The sequence below is a fragment of the Nothobranchius furzeri genome, chromosome 12, assembly GCF_043380555.1.
Source record: "Nothobranchius furzeri strain GRZ-AD chromosome 12, NfurGRZ-RIMD1, whole genome shotgun sequence".
In the NCBI taxonomy this organism is placed as follows: domain Eukaryota; kingdom Metazoa; phylum Chordata; class Actinopteri; order Cyprinodontiformes; family Nothobranchiidae; genus Nothobranchius; species Nothobranchius furzeri.
Window position 1 is genome coordinate 45,731,566 of NC_091752.1, and position 18,968 is coordinate 45,750,533.

General features: G+C 41.7%; 1 protein-coding gene across 5 annotated transcripts in view; it reads left to right on the plus strand.

Annotated features, from left to right (window-relative positions):
* The window catches only part of kif11 (kinesin family member 11), a 34,335-nt gene extending 17,096 nt beyond the window's left edge, over positions 1-17,239 (plus strand). For 4 of the 5 annotated variants that reach the window (XM_015976685.3, XM_015976687.3, XM_070542637.1 and 1 more), the window contains 17 exons: positions 10-105; positions 337-425; positions 1,194-1,281; positions 1,429-1,502; positions 1,585-1,699; positions 1,885-1,956; positions 3,261-3,396; positions 3,784-3,956; positions 8,657-8,782; positions 8,873-9,022; positions 9,162-9,301; positions 12,761-12,909; positions 12,992-13,110; positions 13,353-13,575; positions 13,658-13,824; positions 16,681-16,788; positions 16,894-17,239. In XM_015976685.3, coding sequence (XP_015832171.3) covers positions 10-105; positions 337-425; positions 1,194-1,281; positions 1,429-1,502; positions 1,585-1,699; positions 1,885-1,956; positions 3,261-3,396; positions 3,784-3,956; positions 8,657-8,782; positions 8,873-9,022; positions 9,162-9,301; positions 12,761-12,909; positions 12,992-13,110; positions 13,353-13,575; positions 13,658-13,824; positions 16,681-16,788; positions 16,894-17,007 — 2,139 coding nt within the window. In that variant the 3' untranslated portion in view covers positions 17,008-17,239. The remainder of the gene's footprint in view (positions 1-9; positions 106-336; positions 426-1,193; positions 1,282-1,428; positions 1,503-1,584; positions 1,700-1,884; positions 1,957-3,260; positions 3,397-3,783; positions 3,957-8,656; positions 8,783-8,872; positions 9,023-9,161; positions 9,302-12,760; positions 12,910-12,991; positions 13,111-13,352; positions 13,576-13,657; positions 13,825-16,680; positions 16,789-16,893) is intronic. The other variant, XM_015976686.3, reaches the window with a different exon arrangement.
* Positions 17,240-18,968: the final 1,729 nt, after the last annotated feature.

Sequence of the window (18,968 nt, forward strand, 5' to 3'; positions counted from 1 at the left end):
CATGTGCAGGAGACCATGAGCACTCTGGAGTACGCCTGCAGAGCCAAGAACATAATGAACAAACCTGAGGTCAACCAGAAACTCACAAAGAGGACTCTGATTAAGGTACCGCATCTCCCCCGGACCCCTCTGGGGGTGTTTTGTGTTTTCTTTACTCACCAGTGGGAATCGTTGGTGCCTGACTTTTTATTAATGTGACTCCATTTTTGTTTTTGTTTTTTTTGCTTAACTTTAAAAGTTCAGCTCACTTTATTAAGAGGTTCTTAGTGTTCCTGATTGGTGGAGTCCCATCAGCTGATCTGTGAAATCATTAAACCCAACACCGGTTGTGTTCAGGAATATACGGAGGAGATCGAGCGGCTGAAACGTGACCTGATTGCTGTCAGAGAAAAGAACGGAGTTTATTTGTCTTCAGAAAACTACGAGTAAGTCCCAGTTTTTACTGTAGTTAAGAACCTGATATTTAAATTGACCTTTTAAAACCAGACTGGTCTGTAGGGCTGTAGTGTTTCATTATGCATTTGAAATTTATAATAATAAAAAACCGGGTGCTAAATAAACCCAGTGATTATAAATTTATGGATGGGCAACCCTTCACACAGTCACCCAAGTTGAGTTGAAGCCCACTCAATTACCATAATTCGCGGCCCAAATCCAACCGAACTGGTCGGGCTGATTCGGTTCCGGTTCGGTCTCAGGTTACAACTCCAGTGCTCAGCCCTGTAGAACCACATAAAGGCGGACCAAAGTTTCCTACCCAGTAAAAGTGGAGAACACCGCTCTGACAGATCTGGATGCTACGCTGGTGCCGCCGTTAAAATAACAAAACTACACTCCACTATAATTGATTATGGTGTACTCATCTATGATGCAGAATCGTTCATGCCCGCATCTTATGCATCGATTGTTTTCCTCAGCTCTATACACCTCCCGGTCGGTCATCGAGGGTGGGGGTGTGTGCATGGGGTTTCGGGGCTACAAAGAGAGGGCTTGCGGGCCGGACGTGTCCCGTGGGCCGCCAATTGAGTATCGCTGATCTACGTGTTCTATCCTGTCATGATGTGATATCATCATGTAGCCCGCCCCTAACAATGAATAAAAACAGAATAAGAAAGTTCTGCCATTAAGTCTGGCTCAAAGGCAGTTCTCATCCTGATCCTGAGTTGGGTCTGAACTGACATGTTTGTTTTCAGGAGCATGATGACACAGATCACGGCTCATGAGGAGCAGATTGCAGAATACGTGGACAAAATCATAATCATGGAGGAGGAGCTTAGAAAGGTACCACCCTCTTTTTCACTCTCCATCACAAACATGAAAACGGGAGTTGCTTTTGTTGAGGCAGAGGTTCGTGGTTTGTCACAAACCTGAGCTGGCAGCAGTTTTTTCTCCCATCGCTGCACCGTTCATGATGCGATTCCTCTGCAGGTGACCGAGCTGTTTGAGGACAGCCAAACCAAACTGGAGCAGTGCACCGCTGACCTGGATGAGAAGCATAAGAGGTATTTCATTCCACAGGCTGAAATCAGACCGCAGAGGACTCTGATCGGAGTTTTCTGGAATTTATGAGTTTATCGGCTTTAGGCTGGAGGAGACGAGCAAAGACCTGCAGCAGACCAAGGAGAAGCTGGTTGAGGAGGAGTTCATCTGCTCAGAGGTCACTTCTGTCCACGAGTCTCTGTACAACACAGCTGGACAGGTGTGTCTCTAAGCCAAACACCTAACATCCTGTTTTCTCACTTCTCGTCTCTTATGAGTTAGAATCACTTTCATGATTTTGAAATTAAAAAATTTTCCCTAAAATTTCCAGTTTCTCAATTTTAAATGTTTCCACTGAGTGATTTTTAAACGTGTCTGACCCCACCCTCTCCTCCATGCTTCCAGCTGCTGAGCACTGCCGACGCCAGCACCAGAGACGTGTCGGGTCTCCACGACAAGCTGGACAGGAAGAAAAAGGTCAAACAGATTCACACACAAGCAATCGTCAGTCGTTAGTAGTGAGTCAAAATAAACACGATGAAGAGAATTTATAATTGGTTGTATTGTCACGTTCAGAGGTCATGTTGTAAAAATGTCTAATCAAAAAAAGCCAAATCTTCATGGGGAAAAGCAACTGGTTCTGTCTGATGTCCCTCCTCGCTTGTGGTATTTTCAGGATGAGGGAGAACATTAAAAACATTTCTCTGGAAAGAACCACAGATTCTAAATTACCTCCAGACTAGAACCGTCCACCATAGAGCAGTATTAAACCCGAGGGCAGGGCGTTCACCTGGACGGTAAATGCCCAAAGTGGGCCACTAGATGTGGCTTTGGCAGAATAATTGCTCCACTGCTAGTGTTATTAATTTCCCCCACAACCTGTTTGTTGTTTTATTCTCTACTTAAAACGGTAAAAATAAGGATTTGTCTTTAAGATGTATTAGTACATCTGAAAAAAGGAAAGTAAAATTACTTTTTCAAAAGCTTTGTCCCTTCTGAACCCAAAATATTACCAAACAGCTCAAACATTTCTTTTGAGAACGAGCTTCTTGATCAGATCTAACCCCCCCCCACCCCCAACCACCACACACACACACACACACACACATGACTTTCAACTTTTTGAAGAGGTCCTTTTACTGAAAAAAAAACTGCTTTAATCAATTCTGATTGTACTCTTGAGTTTTTCATGCAGGCTGAACATGAAAATAGTCTCCTACATCTGTCTCCTGCATTAGCTTCTGACAGAAAGTAGACGATGAAACTAGGATTAGAAAATCCTGACAGATCTACGTCACACTGTCACTTAACATTCATGGACTCACCCATCTTGATTACGACGGGGAAGGCTGCTGTTGGTTTAGCGACCAGGAAATGGCAGAGAACGTCCCAACTACTTTATGCTAACCGTTAGCATTAGCAACTCCACCACACAGCAGAACTCCAGGCTTGTATTTGTGGGAATGAAACGTGCATGTTGCAAAGCTAACGGAGTCAGTGGTAGGGTCGTGTTGCTGTTACCCAGTCGGAGATGAGATGTCCAAATATTAGGAAATAAAACTCTAAATCCTGCCGTCTGACGCTACTTTCTCCTCAGGCTGAATCGTCCATGCTGAAACGAGCATCTGAGCTTTTTTCCATAGAGTTTGACTTAGAAGGCATCTATTTCCACTAGATGACCACTGCACGTGTATTAAAATACGAGAGAAGTTCCTCATATTGGTTGTTAGACTCAGTGCTTGATGTTTCAGCCGGACTAATAAACTTGTGTTGACTTGCAGGTGGAGAATCACAACAAACAGATGCAGCAAAGCTTTGCTGAGCGGATGGATGGAGCCTTGAGCAGCATGCAACGCTGCGTCCACCGTCACGGAGCCAAACACAACGAGCTGCTCAGCAGCTGCTCACAGGCTGTTGGTACGATCAAAGCACCAAGGGTGCTCATGGGTCTGCACGTACGACTGGTGTTCAGGCATAAACGTCTGTTCATGTGGTCCATTCAGCTTCTCCACTCGGATCAAAAGTTTTGTTTGGTTAGCTCTGAGTCTGATTAGAATAAAGCACCTGTTGGCTTATAGTTGGACAAAACCAGTGTTCCCAGTTTGGGAACAAATTCATATTTAAGCAACATTACTTTTCAGTTCAGTCCTGTTTTGATGTTTCTGAGCTCGTTTTTAGTTGATGAAACGAATCATGTTTCAGTTTAATTATTCCTCAGGTTTATTTTAATATTTAACCTTTGACCCAGAACTGTCATCGGGGACCCTGAGTAACCCCTACCCACTTTGTTCCTCCCACCTACAGACGGTCTGCTCATGATGAATGAGGTGGCGCTGAAAAGCACCGTCACCACCATGGAGTCGCTTGTAGGCGGAGTCAGGTCGGTGGTGGCTGAGGGCGTGGCTCGCTGTCGGGAGAAGCTCCAGCAGCATGAATCGGTGTGTCTGCAGGACAAGGAGAGTCTGCTGCAGCTGCTGGTGAGGCCCTCATGATCATTCATAACAGGCTTTCTTTAAATCAACCCGTCAGGTTGACTCGGTTCGGGTTCTGTCTCTGGTTAGACCTGCAGCGCTCAGCACTACATAATGGCGGGCCGGTATTTCCTGCTCTAAATATGGAGGACACGTCTCTCTCTGAAAAATGTTGATGGCACGCCGATGGCGTGGTTAAAAAAGCTAAATGTATTCCACTTAAGGCTGAGCAATATGGCCTAAAATCAATATCATGATTAATTGAGGATTTCACCTCTAGAACGATACATTTTTGTTTTATTGCCCAGCCCTAATTCCACTATAATCGATTATGGCATGCTTCTTCTACGATTAAGAATAATTTATGTTGATGCATCAATTATTTAATTGTTTTCTTCAAATCAATTAGAACTCAAACAACTAATCAGTTTAATCGATTATTAAAATGGTAGACAACTTATTTAGTCATTGATTAGTTGTTTTATAATCACGTTTTACCATAAGCAGTCTATTTTTTAAAACTACTGTTACATCGTTTACAGCAGGGGTGTCAAACATGCGGCCCGCGGGCCGGATCTGGCCCGCATGCGGGTTAAATCCGGCCCGCGAGATGGTTGTGTAAACTTTATTTTCATACTTTACAATGTAGAGTGAAAATGAACTTATCTTTGTGAGCAAGTTTTCTCTGTAATGAGTATAAATAAAACAAAGCTGCGCTCAAGGCCCACACAAGAACTTGAATCACATCCTGAAGATGGCCGCCACTCAGGATGTGACTTCTGATGTTGATGTGCTGGTGAAAGCTAAAATATGTAAAGTAAAATGAGTCAAATATACTTTAAGTGCTGCATAAAACTGATCTTGCCATGTGATCTGTAAGCTCTGAATCACTAAGGAATGTTTTTTTTTATTTGTTTTTTTAATTTTCTATTTTTTCAAATTTTCAAGTACACTTCAGGTGTTGTACTTGTACTACACTGTCCTCAGGCTCCAGCCTTGTTTTATATTGATTGTATTAAAACAAAGAAAACAATCTGAAGTTTTTTTTTATGTACCGGTCCGGCCCACTTGGGACTAGATTTCCCTCAATGTGGCCCCTGAGCTAAAATGAGTTCGACACCCCTGGTTTACAGTCTGTTAAATTTACGGCTAGTGTGTGGCAGTAATGAGCCACTAATCTACCAGTGAAGCAGCAGAAGAAGAAATCGGCCAATAGTACCCTTTGTTCTTCGTGACGTACCACGCACAAGGCTGATGCCATGCTCACACTGAGGAAAATAGCAGACCAAGAAACAGAAATGATAAACCTGAAGAAGAAATCCTGAACAGAAACATCTAAAGGTTGAGAGTGCTTCACTCTAGATGCTGTGAAAAGACGGGTGATCTGCTAAATATACACAAAGGATCTAGCATGGCACAGAAGCACGACTTCTCTAAATGAAAATCTGAGATGAAAACTTTTGAAAGTTGATGCAGCGGAAGAGCCAGCCCAGTAGGTAACTTATACCTAGTTAGAAAATAAACACTAATTACAGCAGTCCCTCACTATAATGCGGATCACTTATTGTGACTTTGCTGAGTTTGTTGTACAATTTTACGCTGCATCTTTGTAGCGTACTAACGTTCATTGTGTCCTACCGCTGACTGACTAGATACAATTATGAATCTCCACCGTGTCGTGTATCCCGCGCTTGCCAAATTTAGCACGTCTGTTTATAAGAATGTTCTCCATAGAAAAACAACACAAACCCATAACTATGTTCCTCGCTCAAATAAGGACAACTGTGTGGAAAAGGATGTAGGCGAGCAGAGTGCGGATGAATTAAACGTGGTATAGTTATACTTGTATGCTTTAAAATCTACAAAGGTTTTAACTTTGAGTCTTTAAACAAGCAAGAAATATGAGAAATGTTTATTTTGTCTAAGGAACATGTTTAAGTGTGTTGCGAGGTGTTTCACAGCCTTTAAACATACACCAAATATCGAACATCCCCCCTTTCCAAGAGGAAAAGACCAAAAAAATCACTTTTTAAATTAACAATTCTTATTGAAAATTTGAGAACAAATACTGAGCAAAAATACTATTTTAATGCAAACTATCAGAATTTTGCTGACATGTGAACTCAAAAGTCGAATGAGGCTTTTATTCAGACGCCCTCTGCCTCACTGTCCTCACTCATGCTGCTGCGGGGTGTACCATCAGATCGCTACACCAGCAGACTCCTCCCAGAACATCATCCTCATTGCTATGCAATACATCCATGCATGCAATGTTTGACGTTTCTGCTGAATTGTTCATCATCTTAAAATTCGCATAATAGCTTGTTAATTTGCCCCACTTTCGGTCCACTCTGCTCCGGACCTCCCATCTCCATTTTTTTTCTCCTGTTGAGAACGCACAGCCTGGTGCCCCCTGCTGTTACGGGCGTGTAATGGTTAGACCTAGATTTGAAAACAACCCCACATTTTAAATTTATTTTCAATGAAAAAAAAAACCTCATATTCGGGTCAATACGGTACTTGCAACAAATAATGAAGACTTCTTTCTGGATTTCTCCTGCTGCGTTTTTTTTTAATTATTATTATTTTATTTTGTAGATTAACAAAAACTGATTAATCGTAAAAATAATCAACAGAATAATCGATTATGAAAATCGTTAGTTGCGGCCCTAAAGTCAATACAGTAGTGCAAAGGCCAATTACTGAAACATACATAGAATCATCCGTAAGGTTGTCACGGTTTGAAAATTTAACCTCGCGGTTATTGTGACCAAAATATCACGATTTTCGGTATTAGTGTTTTTTTTTTATTTATTTATTTATTTTTTTTTTACATGTTATGTTTTCAGACAACTAACTAAACCCTCTATATGAGGAAAATTAGGTTCTCAGTTGATGTCTAAATTTAGCCTAAAATTTGTTTTGTAAAATTCGTTGTTGGTTTTTTCGTTTACATTTTTCCCCTTTTGTCTTTAAAATACCCAAATTTCTCCATAACTTTTTATTTTTACTTTTTCATGTCATCATTTTAAAAATATGAACTAGCTACAACCGGAGTTAACTGTGCACAACACCAGAGCTTCTGAGTCAGAGATACGCCGGGCTGACCGCTGGGTAAAACCGGGTGGAAAACATCGGTCTCCCGAGAGCTCCACAAGCCGATAGTCGAAACTCAGCTCCACCAACATGTTATATTTCAACCCATTTTCTAAAGTGCAGCATTACGTTAAATGCACTGGGTTTTACCCTATTACATTTCAATTTCATGGTTAAACAGTACATGGTAAAATCTAAGTTCAGCTCGGCAGTGACCTAAAATACATAAATATAATTTTACTTACCGAAAAAAAAAATGAAGTGGAGACTCCTTGGACGCTCTAGTAGTGCAATTAATACCACAGCAAGTCATTTTGTCCAACAATTGCACAAAAAATATCCAAAACAGAATACACAAACGCTACAACTAATGGTCTAAGTTGAGAGACTGAAAATGACGGAACAGTTTCCAAGCCAGGCCGAGACTCTACTGAAACCTTTCCACGGAGCTAACTCTGCGGCAGCGACAGTGGAGAGGAAAACTTCCTTTTAACAGGAAGAAACCTCCAGAGTATCCTGGCTCAGTATAAGCAGCCATCCACCACGACTCACTGGGGATCGAGAAGACAGAGCAAACACACCAACACCAGCCCACACAAACACACACAATCAAATCAACCCTTTGCTTACTTATTGTTCTCCAATGCAGACATATATAAACTGTCATGGTCTCCTGCAAAAGCCCTTCTCTCTCTGCTTAAAAGTCAGACCGCTGGATTCCTCACTCTGAATAAAAAAGCGAATCCACACAATCCTACAAGGCTTTACAACTTATAAGTTAATTAATCAAATGGTTGAATGAACAAGATGTTTTTAATAAAATCTATAATTAAACGGGTAAACTAGTAGCAACGCATTCAATGTCAAAGAAAGTAAAATGTTATCAGGAGAGGGAGAATGTTTAAGTGGTTAGCAACAGTGTGCTAGTCGATGGCCCCCTCCATGAGGCCACCACAGCTCAGCAGAACATCACTGTAGCTTCTTCTGGGGAGAAACAAAGATCTGTGGTGCAACACAAGCAATTAATCCGCGTGTTTCCACAAGTACAGACTTGAACACTGAATGACACGGAAACATTTCTGCAATAATCAGATTTATATTTTACGTCCACAAAAATAAAAAAATTTGACATATTACAGAAAACGGTGACTGCGTGTCATCTCATTTTAAAGCTCATTAGTTAGGCCATCATTAAGTCAAGCGGGATGGCTTACTGGCTACTAAGCTTCCAGGCGAGCATCTTTCAAATGCGTCAGGAGCTACTGGTTTTTCACGAGCGACATGTTGGAGACCCCTGTTTTAGACCTTTTGAAGCAAGTAGATCAAAAAGCAACAAGTCTGTGTGCAGCTTCCCCTTGCTGCCTGCGTACTGTGTTCATATGCAACAACAGAGTGGTTCCTCCTGCTTCTTTGTAGGCATGGTGCAGCGCCACGGTAAAGCCTATGCACAAGAAACACTGGTGTGTGTGTGTGTGTGTGTGTGCTAACCTGCTGACAGACTCTCCAACTTTCTGTTGAGTTGAATTTGTTTCTTCAGGAGTCGACGCCCCTTCAGCGTTTCTCCAGGCATTCACTGTTTTTATTGAGGATCATTTAATGAACTTTTTTAGGAGGAGCATCAGCAGGACATGGAGGATGTCCTGGCTGCTCGGACTCTGATGGGTTTATCTGCTGTCAACGAGCTGAGTGATGTTCTGAGGTCCTCCGTGGAGAAGCAGCGAGCTCTGGCTGACAAGGTGAGTCCAGACCTGCCCGTCCTCACAAATGAGGCAGAGTTTTAGCTCAGGTGTGGGCAGACCTGAGTATGTTTTCTCATCTTGTTTCAGGTGGAGGAGTCTGTGGGTCTGTTTTTCAACAGTTTGCATCAGGACCTGGACAGTCTTCGGGAGGAGGCCGTCCACAGACTGAGCTCCCTGCAGGACGAACAGGACAAGCTGGAGGACAGGATCAGTCAGGCACAGGAGAGACAACGGCTGGTAAGATTCAACCCCCTTGATCTGTTGGCTTCAGAGCTCTGTGAGTGTCTAACCATCCTGCTGACATGTGAAGTTTATTCTCCTAAACAAGCCTGGATGGCTTCATTATTGGTATAAATCTGAGTGACCTCCTCTCCAGGGTATGCAACAGACCATCCAGTTCCTGCAGGACCAGCTCAACCTGTTGAGCATGCAGAGCCAGCAGGACTACGCCGACCTGAGATCAGCCTCCGAAGCTCTGAAGGCTCCTGCTCTGAGCCTCCAGGAGAGCATATGCAGGTCTGAGCGTCTCAGTCTTATGCCCATCAACTAGGGATGCACCGATAATTTTTGGCCCAAAGGGCATTTTCAATTTTTGGCCGAAACGCCTTAATCACCGAAACGACACAGCTGAAACAGTTTGTCAGGAGAACCCCGTTTTTGTTTCACCTCGCTCTGCCCTCATGTGGCTACTTGCTCTTTGCTTCGTGAACATGGTACATTCGTACTGACTTCAAAGGGAGCACTTTTCCCCTTTAGTCGTGCTGTTTTATTACGGTCGCCGGAAGATTCAAATCAATTATGTGACGCACTTTTTACTTTCAGTTTCACATCCACCGCACCTGCCCGGCTTGCGTTTACGCTCCCACTACGTACCATCCTTTCTACACCCACCATGTCCTGAGAACGGTTAAATAAGCTTTGGATTGTGTGTGTGTGAATCGTGTTTACTGTCATGAAGCACACAGGCTCTGTTAGTGCTGCACAGCAGCGTCAACTTGTTCTTCACTGGACGAGTTAATATTTTATTCAGAGGTTGAATATTCCTCTTCAGAATCAGTCAGCCATTAGCAAACAACGAGCTTTGTCAACAATGAACCCACCTGTCAGTGTCATCATATAATAATAGTCACCCTCTGAGCTCCTCTCATCTCCTCTCCTCAGTTGGGAGTCTCTGGGGCAGTTTTCCAAACTCTAAACTCCAAAAATCTCAATAGAAACACCCAAAAGTGTTGCTCAGATTGAAGTTCATGAGGGATTATATTTGCAGCTGTGGATTGTTAAGCGCAAAATTGCAGCTTTGGTGCTTAAAAGGTTCATTTTACAGTCAAATTGTTATGGCTCGAATCTATATAATTAAAATAAACGTGGTTGGCTCCGAGGCCGGAAGCGTTGCCATGGTGACGTTCTGTCCACTCCGCTGCCTTGCAGATCCTAAGCCACAGGTCTCAGATGGCTTGGTCTGGGCTGTTAGCTTCGTAAGTAACGTTGCTTATGTGATTTCTTGAAGCCGGGAACAGGTTCACAGCGCGGAGGTGCAGCTGGTCGTTGGCACCAGAGCTTAACCCTTTTAGCGCCAAGTGTCATTGCTGACTTTAATGAGCCACAGCCACAAATATGATCCCTCATGTTGTTACTACTTTACACCAGAAGATGGTGGAGATGTGTAACTTCAGGCTGAGCTACACTTATAGGTGTGTTTATAGTGAACGTTTTGGAGTTTTTGGGGGTTGAATACTGCCTCCCGTCGAGAGGTTCCTGGTTGGGGAGAGGAGAAGACTAGCGCAGCACGAAGAGAACAAATACCTGCCAGTAATTTAGGTTTTATTTGTCTTTTCGGTATTATGGCCCTTGCCTCTGGAACAGGCTTCCGGAGGACCTCAGGCCCGCGGAGAATGTTCATGTTTGTAAGAGCAAGCTCAAGACCCACCTGTAGCTTAGCTTTTAACTGATTCATATTAATTATAGTAGATTACTTGCTTTGCATGCATATTTTAATTAATTACATTTGATCAGTTTTATTCTATATTTATATTATTTTAGTATTTATTACATTTTAATTAATTATTAATTACCAACTTTTTAGCTCAGCCTTTAATTATTATTTTAGTAGATTGTTTACTTTGCATATTTGAATTGATTACATTTGATCACTATTTTATTGTACATTGATATCATTTTAAAATTCATTACATTTAACTAAATTATTTATTTAATTACATGTACTATTTTATTAGCTCCTGTTATTTTATATTTTGTCCTATATTAATCTCTTCCAGTGTTTCCCCTGTGGGGGCCCTCTGCCTCAGGGGCAGTGGTCAACTGTTGCTACCTGGGTACTCTCCAGGTAGTGTTTGGGTGGAGGTGGGGCCTATGCCCTCCCTTTGCACCCGGTGCTGGTGCTTCAGTTGGGCAGCAGCTACCTGGGCAGATGGCCCCTGTGATGGCGTTTCCTTGCACTACAATATCTGGGTCATCTGAACTGGGCCCAAAATCATTTTTATTGATGTTCTTAAATGGATGTGTGTTGGGGTGGGGGGGGGGGGGGGGGGTAGAGTGCTTGTTATTGGTGTGGGAGGGATAGCAATGGGGGGTTATGTAGGGTCACTAATCTGAAAAGCACTTTGAGTTGGACTTTTTGTAGGAAAAGCGATTTATAAATAAAGTTTGATTGATATAAATATAAAAAAAACAATATAAAAGCTAAACAATGAAATTAAGATTTCAAAGGAGCTTTATGTAGGTGCATATAAATTAAAAATGTCAAAATATAATGAAAAATTTAAAATAAGAAAGAACATCTGTAAAAATGATCCCTTCCAATACCACAGCCTGATGATGTTATAATATGCAAATTTGATGAGTGAATTTGTGCCAACTTTTGTCCTGCTAAAGATTTTTCACATTTACAGTTGAGCTTTATCTCTAACCATGTCAAAGCTACAACATTTTGAAATAGTCATGTCAAAATTGAATATTTTCTTGAAAAAAATGCCCAAAGGGTTAATTTGAGCCGGTCTTATTTTGAATGAACCCATTCAGGTAACTGTCTGATAGGAGGATCTTTGTTAACTGCTTTTTTCATCTCTGTGTGCACGCGCGAGCGGCTGGGTGGCAAAAACAGACAAACTGGCCTGCTATCAATACGCGACGTAAAATAAGTGAGTTTACGGGCATAAATACTGACATAGCTTAACAATAGGAGGATCGTTAGCAAACTTTTAGCTAACACGCCTTTAATTTAGCGCCAATGTTAGAAGTACAAAACAACAAAATCAAAGGCAGAAGTGGCCGAATGCAATATAGAACGTCCTTGGATTACCTTTTTAAAACATTTGCTGTGCTGCAGCAGGATTCTGAGCGGGTTAAATGTCCCTGCTGCGCAGAAGAAACGCAGAGCCTGTGTGTGTGTGTGTGTGTGTGTGTGTGTGTGTGTGTGTGTGTGTGTGTGTGTGTGTGTGTGTGTGTGTGTGTGTGTGTGTGTGTGTGTGTGTGTGTGTGTGTGTGTGTGTGTGTGTGTGTGTGTGTGTGTGTGTGTGTGTGTGTGTGTGTGTGTGTGTGTGTGTGACGAGCATCATTGACAACTTGGTGTACACAGAGATTTTTCAGAACTGAATTCAATAACTACATCAACGAATCAATGGCCATTGAATTATATGCTTCCTTAAACGCTGTTTTTAAACACCTCCATCTCGAGTGCCTTCCTAAATGTACATGCCACCGCTGTTGTGCTGCTTGCAAGTTTCAGCCCCAGCTCTTAGTCCAGCCCTAATGAAAGGGGACTTAAGCAACCTATCACACCTTTTACAATGCCATGCCCCTTTGTATAATCCATGCAAATGCATCGGCACGCAATCTAGTTGACATAATTCCTTTAGGTGTTTCAGTTTCGGCCAACAATTTTCATTTCGGTGCATCCCTACTATCAACATCAACAGCCGATGAGCTCCAATTAACAGCCATGTTCTGTTTCTGCAGCGGCTGCAGCTCAATGAAGGATCAGGCAACAGCTCAAGCGGACCTCCACCTCACAACCACCTCCACCCTCGCCTCTAGTCTGCATCAGACCCAGCAGCATGTGGAGGAGATGAAGGGTTACTGCGCCGACCTCCACAGCTCCATTTCTGGTACCAAACTGCTTCATTAGTCCTGCCTCTAACATGAATCTGCAGCAAGTCCTAGATCCTGTTAACACGCACGTTTCTGCAGGTCTGGTGGATCGAGACCTCCGATGGAACCTCGGTGTCAGGGATCACACTGAGCGCCAGACCCAGGAACATCTGTCTGTGATGGAGAAGGTTTCTGCTGAAGCCGCGAGCCTCAATCAGGTAGACATAACAGCTGAATGGATCAGATTCAGACAGCTGGTTCTAAAAAGGTTTGTTTGTTATCTGAGGGAGAATTTGATCTAGTAATCGGTAAAATATAAGATCTCTGAGCAGGGATTAAGAAATGCTGACGTTGTTCTTGGGTTTTGGGGCAAGCGCGGAAATCTGGCTCCAAAACGAGGGAGTTATAACTCATTGAGTCCTGAAACATTAAACAAACGTGACCGTTGTGATCTTTTAAGGATGTTGATACTTGCTGCACCAACCAGCTTCAGACAGCAGAGAAGGAGTTGTCAGGTCACCGGGAGGAGGTGAAGCAGGCTCTGTTGGCCATACAGAATCAGACCTCTATGGACCAGACCATTCTGGAGCAGCAGCAGGCGGAGCTGGAGGACCACGTGGAGGCGAACCAGCAACTGGTCCGCAAATTCCTGCAGAGTGAGCTGCAGCAAGACATCCCCACCGGTGAGCCATCTGTCTTTAGGCTGCCTTGCTGGACAATAGATGTGATATCTCACATCATCTCCTACCCTACTGTTGCCTTCAGGCACGACTCCTCAGCGTCGGGAGTTTGAGTATCCACGGAAGCTGGACAAGTCTCGCAGCCGCAACGAGCTGCTGGAGATTCTGAGGAGGCAGCAGGAGGAGCTCCAGGCTGCTCTGGAGGAGGAGAAGGAGGAGGAGGAAGACGACAAACAGAGTCAGCCAGAGCCTGTATGTACCCTGTTTCCTCTAAAGCAGGAGTGCCCAATCCTGGTCCTGGAAGGCCAGTATCCTAGCCTAATGAACTAGACCAAATTCTTGTTTGCAAAGTTTGGTCTAGGAATGCTCCATTGGAACCTCAGCAGCTCCTACCAGGACTCTGACTAGCCAATCACAGCACTCTAGAGGGGGTTTCAAACACATAAAGAGCTGTGATTGGTCCATAATGGTGGGCCAATCATAGTGCTCTATCTGCTTAGTGAACAAATCACAGAGCTTTATCTGCTTTGTGGGCCAATCAGGGCACTCTATATGCCTGGTGGGTGGGATGATGCAACAGAGTGAAACAAGAATAAGTCACATTCATTGTCCAGTGGAATGTGGAGATCATTTGAAAGAACGGTAGAACCCGCCCCACAACCGAGAGCCGTCAATGGAGCGTTGCCAGACTAAATAATACATTTATTTAGTCTGGCTTGCCAGGCTACCAGTATCCAGCAGGTTTTGCAGTTTCTCTGCTCTAACACTTGATTGATTGGTTGCATCACCTGTGCAGCAGCTCATCAGGCTCTGCAGAAGCCTGCTGATCACCTGCCAATTGAAATCAGGTGTGTTGAAGAATGGTTAAAACTAAAACCTGCTGGATACCGGCCCTCCGGGACCAGGATTGGGCACCGCTACTCTAAAGGGTTGTTGGTCTAATCAAACACTTACTCATTTCGTGTGTGTGTGTTTTGAGCCAATTTAACAGCCGTTTTATGGCCCTGCAATCATAGGGAGCCTAAAACCTCTTTTCCAATTGGCTCAGCCCCGTCCCGATGCGGGGGTGTCTTCTGTCGGGTTTCATTTGTTCTTTATAAGAATTAGTTTTCAGAGACAGGAGAGGGAATTCATTTTGATCACACACTATCTTTGTTGTAGCATTTCATGTTTCATTTGAACAGTCACGGAAACGGGATGCTGAAACTTGCTTGGATGCTCTGTAAGCATCACTCATAGAGAGTTTGACAACAGTTTTTTCCAACATCTCACAGAGCTGGAAGCTTAAAGTTCATCAAATCAAACACAGTCACCACTGAATACCACGATTTTCTTAGCAGATTTACCTCCTTTCAACCATTACAGGTGTTTGCCAAGGCTCGTCTTGTCTTTTATAAAAATATTTTTATTTATTAAATTCTGAAGTTGAGTTCAGAGTTTAACATAAATGCAGACAATATTTAACCCCAATCAAAAATAATATTGGCAAGAATAGTTTTTTTTTCTCGCTCGCTCTCTCTGATGTAGAGGAACTTGTGACTAAGCCATTGTTGTTCTGTTTCAAAATCTATCTCAGGATGAATTTAAAGTCTCATTTGTTGTTTTTATAATGTTATATCCAATCTTTTTCACCTGATTCCAATCCTTTGAAAATCACATGATCTGATCAGAGCATCCCTAATAAAAATGAAGCAGATGCTTCTTGGATGATCTCTTAGCTCAATCAATACCATCTTTGTCAAAATACATCCATGATTAACATCCAAACACGAACACACAGAGGACACAACTACAGTGAGTTTAGAGTGGAAATGGCTAAACAACTTTTAACGTAAGGCCCAGGCGGAGGCCTTTCCTAGAGTTAGCTGCTAGTGCTAGCTCTGACTGCTCACTAGTCCAGATCTGGGCTAACATCAGAATTTAACCATAGGCCCTATGAATTAAAAATGTTTTAAGCCTAGTCTTAAAAGAAGACAAGGTGTCTGCCTCACAGACTAAAGCTGGGAATTGGTTCCACAAGAGGAGCCTGATAGCTAAAAGATCTGCCTCCCATTCTATGTTTAGATATTCTGGAAACCACCATAAAAAATTTGTTACAATCTCTAAAAACCAAAAGTAGTTCTTACAAATACTTAAACACCCTAAAAAACACCAGTAGTGCATATAGTTGAAACACAATTACAAACACCAAACCAAATTCCTGGTAAATTGAGTCTCACTCACGTACTTGACAATAAAGTTAATTCTGAAGTATCTTCAGCTATTTTTGTCAGTGTCATTTAAAAAATACATGTACTGGAGCTGAGCTCAGCTGACAGTAGGGTTGCAACGATTTTAGATTTTGCTGGTGTGGTTATAGTCTGAGAAGTATTCACGGTTTCGTGATTATTGTACATAAATTGATTTCACATCTGTATTAACATATATAAATCACACACACATTCTTTAAATTGTTAAAAGGCATGATTACATTCTATAAAGGTTTTGAACCCTGAAAGATCCATTGTTCCTTTTCTGATAATTTGCTTAGAAAAATTCGCTCTACTAATGATTTGCAATATTTATGTTTTACCTCCACAAATAAAAAGAAAGAAAACAATCTTAATTAGAGCCTCTCAAGATGAAAATAACACAAGCCTGGAGAAGTTCAGCTGTGTGGTAAGGTTGCTAATGCTAACCGTTAGCTTCTACTAGGGCTGGGCAACAAATCAAAAATGTATTATTGAAATTTCTGACTCTTTTCAAGATGATTTTTCCCATATCAATAAATGTCATAAAATAATGAAAATATGTATGCAGATTTGCAACGTTCAACTGGTTGTGCACTCCTCAGACATCACCTGTTTGATATATATATATATATAATCTTATTATTCATGTTATATGTAGCACAATAGTACCGAAGCAAGTTTTTGAATTGTTTGTTCACTGACAATGGCAATAAACCTATTCTGATTCTGATTTAACTGAAGTGTTTTATCGTAACAAACAACGATTTATACTGGAAAATCATGAACATTAACAAGGCTGCTTAAACTTTGGCATTCCACTGTAAGTGATGTTGCTGCTAGGGAGGAATGTTCTAATTCTCCGTCCTCCTTTTCCCAGGATTCTCTGGAAGAGGAGACGAGTAAAAGCAACGAGAGTTTGGCCACAGAGCTGTCCTTCGATGAGAACCTGGTGTTCAACGAGAGCAAACGGGTTCCTTTCTTTAAGGTGAGCTGTGAGGAGAACTTGGTGTTGTTATGCTCTGGTTTATGTCAGCTTTGTTTCATATTAAAGGTTTTTATTTATTTTTTGTTTGTTTTTTTACTTTTCCAGCAGAAAAAAGGCAAGATGACAAAGATCCCCACCAGGTCTAAAGTGTCAGAAAACAACGAGACTCTGCAAACGACTCCTCAGAAAACTCGAGCCCCGCTCCACTGTATCAACTAAAGTTTTAACTACTTTCCCACGGTCTGATTTCTGTTTTGAATGTTCTCTCATCTGTCCTATTTCAGCTGACTTTCTCAGCATTTTATGCTTTCAACTCAAATAAAGGCATTTATGCTTGTTTTGTACTTTTCTCAGTAGTTTTAAAAGTGGGTGTATAAATTTAAATGTTTTAGCAGAACCGCTAGCTTCTGCAAAATTCTAAATAAAATTGTTTTCTGATTTTCTTTTTTTATGCCTGTGTCTCAAGGACTGAATTTTACAGGAACACACCAGCTTTAGAAAGGATGTAAGAATGTTTTAAAACTGATTTGATCCAGTTAAAGCACTTGAACAAAAACTCAGTAACTTTAACGTTATGGTTTACACTTTGTCAGTTTTATTTGATTGAGGACCATACATTATTTTCCCAAATATTTATGCTAATATTTTATTAAACAGTATTTGTGATGCAAAATATGTGTCGCCGTTGAACTACATAGGGCATTACGTTAAACTATGTTGGGTGATACTTACCAGAAAAAATACAGTAACACCCGCCCAAGCATAACTTCAAAGTAACGTACGACGATATTTGTTCTTATATTGTAGCCAAAGGTTCTGTGCGTCATTTTAGAGAACCGTGAAATTTTATTGACCACGGTGTAACCTGTTTGCAGCAAGTGTTAAACTTGCTTTTCCAAATTTAAGGCCTTAAAAATGACAAATCCTTAAATACAGTTTCCAAAGGTCTTAAATTACCAAAGACCCAATAAACTAAATCATTTTGTTTCTATTAAATTTTGTGAATTTCTAGTTGGTATTCAGCATTTTTTTGTGTATGATGTTCGCGTAAGCAGAACTGTACACATTCAGTTGGTTGTGAAAGGGGACTATTTTTAGATGAGCACATTAGCTGGTTAAGCTAGTGGTAGCTTGCGCCATGGGGAAGTGCAAGTTTGATGGTAACTGGATGGTTAATCCCACTTTTGCAATGTGGTTAGCACCGGTTCCAGGCAATAACTGTTAATTATAGCTTAAATTTAATTTCAAAAGTAGCTTAAATTTGGTCAAAGTGGCCTTAAAAAAGGTCTTAAATTTGGCTCCCTTAAACCTGCAGATATCCTGTGTTTGCTACCTCTGCAAACTCAAAAGAAGCTTTCATGAAAAGCCTTAACAAAAAGTCTCAAATGTCTGAAGTGTTTGAAAATATTTTTTTGTTGTTTTTCCTAAAACGGTAGATAAATTATTGCGCAAAGTTTTGCATGTGTATTTGACACTTACTGTGAAGTACCAAAGTTCATTCAGTTCTTATTCAGAGATGAACACCTGAATATATATACATGCAAACCTATAAAGATATATATATATATGTGTGTGTGTTTATCTCTGAATCAGAAAAAATGTGTGTATATATGTATGTATGTCTACACTCACCTAAAGGATTATTAGAAACACCTGTTCAACTTCTCATTAATGCAATTATCTAATCAACCAATCACATGACAGCTGCTTCAATGCATTTAGGGATGTGATCCTCATCAAGACAATCTCCTGAACTCCAAACTGAATGTCAGAATGGGAAACAGGTGAGCAGTTTTGAGAATGGCATGGATGATGGTGCCAGACGGGTCGGTCCTAGTATTTCACAATCTGCTCAGTTACTGGGATTTTCACCCACAACCATTTCTAGGGTTTCCAATGAATGGTGTGAAAAGGGAAAAACGTCCAGTATGCGGCAGTCCTGTGGGAAAAAATCCCTTGTTGATGCTAGAGGTCAGAGGAGAATGAGCCGACTGATTCAAGCTGACAGAAGAACAACTTTGACTGAAAAAACCACTGGTTACAACCGAGGAACACAGCAATGCATTTGTGAAGCCACAACACGCAGAACCTTGAGGCGGATGGGCTACAACAGCAGTAGACCCCACCGGGTACCACTCATCTCCACTACAAATAGGAAAAAGAGGCTACAATTTGCACGA